Source organism: Eriocheir sinensis, chromosome 42, assembly GCF_024679095.1.
Source record: "Eriocheir sinensis breed Jianghai 21 chromosome 42, ASM2467909v1, whole genome shotgun sequence".
NCBI lineage: Eukaryota > Metazoa > Arthropoda > Malacostraca > Decapoda > Varunidae > Eriocheir > Eriocheir sinensis.
This window is the reverse complement of record NC_066550.1, coordinates 12,124,310-12,129,936: the sequence shown is the minus strand read 5'-3', so window position 1 is coordinate 12,129,936 and position 5,627 is coordinate 12,124,310. Positions and strand designations below refer to the sequence as shown.

General features: G+C 48.3%; 1 protein-coding gene across 1 annotated transcript in view; it reads left to right on the top strand.

Moving 5' to 3' along the window:
• Positions 1–2,685: 2,685 nt before the first annotated feature.
• LOC127010019 (ras-associated and pleckstrin homology domains-containing protein 1-like) overlaps positions 2,686–5,627 on the top strand; it is a 3,318-nt gene continuing 376 nt past the window's right edge. The window contains exons 1-2 of the mRNA XM_050883723.1: positions 2,686–4,332; positions 4,481–5,627. The exon at positions 4,481–5,627 is cut by the window's right edge and continues 376 nt beyond it. Of these exons, the coding sequence (XP_050739680.1) occupies positions 3,826–4,332; positions 4,481–5,065 (1,092 nt within the window). The 5' untranslated portion in view covers positions 2,686–3,825 and the 3' untranslated portion in view covers positions 5,066–5,627. The remainder of the gene's footprint in view (positions 4,333–4,480) is intronic.

The window sequence follows — 5,627 nt, the reverse complement described above, 5'->3', positions numbered from 1 at the left end:
ATGCCTCACCACCACCACCACCACCTCCACCACAACCAGACACACTCACTCTCACTTTCCTTCGCGCAGGTGTACCGCGTGTTGCTAATCCGCCACGCCCTCACCTGCGAGTTTACCTGGTGTGTGTGTGCGTGCGTGTGTGCGTGCGCGGGGAACTTCGAAGCGTGTGTTAGTGTTTGTGTTGGTGTTTGTGTTTCCGTGTGTGCGTGTGTTGGTTTAGTGTTGCGTTTCGTGATTGCTTTTGGTTGTGTTTGTGTGTTTGTGATTCATGTGTTTTTATTTTTATTTTTGGTCGATGTTTGTTTTTGTTTTTTCTGTTTTATTTTTTTAATTTTTGATGGATTTTTTTCTTGTTTTTTTGTTTGTTTTTGTTTGTGTATTGGTGATGAGTTTGTTGTGTTTGGTGTTTAGAATTCGGTGTTGTGTTTGTGTTCATTACGTTGACAGTTGTGTTTTTTTTTTCTTTTTCGTAGTTATTAGTTAATTTTCTTGTTTTTTTTTAGGGGGGTATATTAAGTTCATGAAAGTGATTGCTTTTAATACTCTGATAATTCTATGTTTGTTTTTATTTCTATTTTATTTATTATTATTAGTGAATGCGACATCGAAGTGAAGTGACCTGAAGTGGATTAGAGAAACATTGAACATTGCTTTTTATTTTATTTTTATTTTACTTATTTTACATTTTATTACTTGTATGTCACGTGTATGCAAGGCCAGTTAAGCATTGCCATATACGTGACTTAAGTGTGTGTGTGTGTGTGTGTGTGTGTGTGTGTGTGTGTGTGTGTGCGTGACTGTGTTTTGAACGTTACTTAAAATACATAACGTAACTTTTGATTTCAGTGTGTGTGTGTGTGTGTGTGTGTGTGTGTGTGTGTGTGTGTGTGTGCCTAATATAACACAATAGAAAATTTACCTTTTGTTATAGCGTTTATGAGAGAGAGAGAGAGAGAGAGAGAGAGAGAGAGAGAGAGAGAGAGAGAGAGAGAGAGAGAGAGAGAGATTATCCAGCCGTTTTCTCTTTCCTTGGAATAAAAAAAAAGCACAAAATAAAGCGACATTATTAACACACACACACACACACACACACACACACACACACACACACACACACACACACACACACACACACACACACACACACACACACGCGGTCTTGAACTTTTCTTGCATTCTCACTTTTAAGATGACAGTAAAAAATAAAAATAAAAATATAATAAAAGAAAATGATATCAAAGAAAAAAAAGAAGAAGAAATATATGAAGTCAAAATATATATAATAATAACGATGACCGACTTTTATTTTTTTTTTGTATTGTTTTATTTTCTTGGCGCACTATTGAGCTGGTCTTGTTGTTGTTATTGTTGTTGTTGTTCTTATTCTTCTTTTCCTTCTTCTTACAACAACAACAACTACTACTACTACTACTACTACTACTACTACTACTACTACTACTACTACTACTACTACTACTTCTACTATCGTCTTAGTCTTCGTAAAAACAATGCACTATTTCGTAAGCAAAGGTGACGAACTTATGATATTTAAAAGCACCTCCACAACCACCACCACCACCACCACCACCACCACCTCCTCCTTTACCTGTATCTCGTTAACCTGTGCATTACTTACCTGTCCACACACACACACACACACACACACACACACACACACATACACACACACATACACAGACGTTCACTGACATTCTTTTTTTTTGTCTTGCGTCATCCCGTCCAGTCTCGTGCGGGGTCAGTCAATCAGTCAGTCTGTCAGTCAGTCACTTTGTCATTGAGTGAGCGAGAGGAGAGTCGTGGGAAAGTAAGGGAGGGAGAGAAGGAAGAATGGAAGGGAGGGGAAGGAGGGAATGAGATAAAGGGATGGAATGAGAAAGGGAAAGAGAATGGAAAGGGAAAGGAAAGAGATGAAGAAAGGAAGGAAGGGGAGAAAGGAGTGAAGGAAAGGCAGCGGAGTAAGAATGAAAAGAGAAGGAAAGAGAGAAGAAGGAAAGGAGTAAAAAGTGACGAGAGGAAGAAAAGAAAGGAGTGAAGGAAAGAAGTGGAGGGAAGAGTATAAAAGGGAGGGAAGAATGGAGAGAACGGGATCAGGGAGGGAGAAAAAAAGGGAGAAAAAAGGGTGATTAAGGAAGAAAGGGAGGATAATTTGCGTTTTTGAGTTTATATAAAAAGTGAAGGAAGAAAAAACAAAAAAAAAGAATATGGAAAAGTGAGTAAAAGGGAGGAAGGAAGGAAGGGAAGGAAGTAAGGAAGGGGAAGAAGGAAGAAGAGGTGAATGAATGTTTTTTTTTTTGTGTGTGTTTGGATTGCAGACTAATGAGACTCGAGGTGTTTGGCGGGATGACTGTGCGTGTGTTTGTGTGTGTGTTTGTGTTCGGCGTTCATGCATCGTCGTCTTGTGTTTTAAATCAGTCACCTTCACGGCCATTGAAAGGAGGAGGAGGAGGAGGAGGGGGAGGGAGGGAGGGAGGGAGGGAGGAAGAGGTGTTTGTCTGTTTGTCTAAGAAAGAAAAAACACAGATTCTATTAAAAAACGACATAAAAACAGTTGAAGGAAGAGGAAAAGGAGAAGGAGGAGGAGGAGGGAGGAGAGGAGGGGTGATAGGTATTTGTTCGTCTGTTTGTCCATTAAAAAAACACACTTAACCGTCTCGCAACACACAGGAAACACACAGAACACGAAACACTTTACCTGGCCGCGGTGTTTGAGGTGGAAAAAATCTTGCCGTGCGTGCGTGTGTGCGTGTGTGCGGTCGTGTGACTCACCTGCGGTTACCTGAAGGAGACACAACACCTGGACTAAGGCAGAAGCACACCTGTCTTACCTGAACACCTGGAAAACCAATAAGGACAGTTAATTAGTTACCTGAAGCTCACCTGTCTTACCTGAACACCTGAAAAGTTAATAAGGACATAAAGTTAATTAGTTACCTGAATCTTACCTGTCTTGTCTATTACCTGGAAATCTAATAAGAACACAGAAAAGTTAATTAGTTACCTGAAGCTCACCTGTCCTACCTGTACACCTGAAAAGTTAATAAGGACAAAGTTAATTAGTTACCTGAATCTTACCTGTCTTACCTTTCTGTCACCTGGAAAGCTAATAAGAACACGGGAAAGTTAATTAGATACCTGAAGCTGACCTGTCTTACCTGTACACCTGGAAAGCCAATGAGGACACGGGAAAGTTAATTAGTCACCTGAAGCTAAAGTTTGTTACCTGGAGAGTCATCTGTGTGGACTAAAGTAAAACTGGACCTTCTTCTGCACCTTCTGAGCCTCCCACGAGTGACATGATCCCCCGAGAAGCCTGAAGGACAGTTGAAACTTACCTGTAGAAGCCCATGGACACCTGGAAGTTACCTGGGAAGCAATAGGAGAGAAAATCAAGAACGTGGACTGTCAGCCTCTCTTATCTGTGTCCCTTCCGTCTTGCGCCTCTGTTGTGATCCCTTGAGAAGAAGAAGAACACGTAGAAGTTACCTGGAAAACCCTACGGACATATGAAACTTACCTGGAAAAGCTTAAGAATACCTAAAAATTACCTGCAGAAGCTGAAGAACACGTGAAAGTTACCTGTAAAAGTCTTGAACACCTGAAACTTAACTGGAAAAGCCATCAGGGGAATCAAGAACGTGGGCTTCAGAGTAACTTGTCCCTGTGTCCCTCGCCTTCTGAGACTTCCAAGGGCAACATGTCACCCACCTAAGGAGCCCACCAAGACGCAGGAGTAAGGGCGCGGCGTGTGATATGGGCTTCCGCGCGGTGGTGGCGGCGGCGGGGCGGTAGACGTTCGGCGGCGGGATGGTGATGTCCCTCCCCGACGCCGCCACCTGCCACCACTGCCACATCCACGCACCCATCCCCGCCGAGGCTCTCAAACGCACGCATCCACTTCGCTCCGGCAGTGTAGAGTGTGAGGGGGGCGGCTTGACCAGCAGCTTCAGGAAGAATGTCTCCTTCCTCTACCGTAAGCTGCATGGCGTGTCCCTGGTCACATCGCCGCCCCCCCCGCCCCCCCTGCCCCCGCTGAAGGGATCCACACCTTCTCGTAGCATCTTAACGCACTCCAATGCCTCAACCCTCCCCCCGTCGCTGCCCAGGTCCTCCCCCGACTCCTCACGGCACTCCTCGCAGCATTCCTCGCCCCGCCCCTCCTCGGATCTCCGCCCCGCCCTGGTGATCGACTCCCAGCCCCCCGAGCCGCCCCCGCACCGCCGCCCCCTGCCGCCCCTGCCCAAGGAGGCGCCCAAGAGGCGCGGGTTCAGCGGTCTGCAGGCGGTGCTGTTGGTGGGGGCGTACGCTTTGTTGGTAAGGCGGCGCGCGCGCGTGTGTGTGTGTGTGTGTGTGTGTGTGTGTGTGTGTGTGTGTGTGTGTGTGTTAGCTAGGGTGCGTTAAGTGTTGCCATGTGTGTTCGTGTGTGTGTTGCCGCCCCTTCATACGTCTCTCTTGTCCACAGTTGGTGCTGGCGATAGTGGTTGGCGTGGTTCTCACACAGGAGGGGCAGCGCCGCCCGCCCCGCCCCATTGGTGGCGGAGCGCCCCTGCCCGTGCGCGTGGTCAGGCCCCGGCCGCGCCCCCAGCCCCAGGACCTCGACTTCGTGGACATCGAGCCTAACCCACTCCAGGGGCCTCCACGCAACGCCCCCCCTCCCCAACCCCGCCCCGCCCCCCCTCCCCCACCCCCTCCAGTCCGCCGCCCGACCTTCTCCGCCCTGGACACTGACTTCAACCTGGCGCCGCAGCAGGAGGATCCCCGCGGCCGCAAGGAGCCCGAGATCAAGATTCTGAAGTCCTGGAACAACAAGAACGCGGACGGCACGCTGTCTTGGGGCTACATCAGCGAGGACGGAAGCTTCAAGAACGAGACGCGCGGACACGACTGCGTGGTGCGCGGGGTGTACGGCTACGTGGAGCAGGAGACCGGCAAGCTGCTCTCCTTCCCCTACGTGTCCGGCAACCCCTGCGACCCCAACGAGCCCGACTACTACGACTACTATGACGACTTCGTGCCCAATGAGCCTGCCCGCGGCCGCTCTGGTTAAGTCGTTCCCCTCTACGCCCCTCTCCTTAACCCCAAGACGACTTATGTCCCTTCGCTCCCTTTCCTTAACCCCAAGATGACCTGTCCCTTCCCTTGTCTCCCTTTCATTCACCCCAAGATAACCTACATTTGTCCCCATCTTCCCCAGGTATCCCAACCCCAAACCTCTTCGTCCCAAGCTTCCCCACTCCTCCCACTTCACCCCAAGATGTCCCACTCTCTTCCCCATCTCCCCTAGCTATCCCAACCCCAAACCTCTTCGTCCCAAGCTTCCCCACGCCTCCCACTTCACCCTAAGATGTTCCACTCTCTTCCCAACCTCCTCAACCCCAAACCACTTCGTCCAAAGCTTCCCCACTCCTTCCCTTTCACCCCAAGATGTTCCACTCTCTTCCCCATCTCCCCAAGCTATCCCTCACCCGTCTCTTGTCGTCTCCTCATCAACCCAATTTTCCCCAATGCAGTGTTCTTCAGTATCATCACACAGGCCAGAGTTACCCTGAAGTATTTTACCTCTAAGACCTCTCCATGTATCCTCTTTTACCGCCTTAAATGAATGCCTT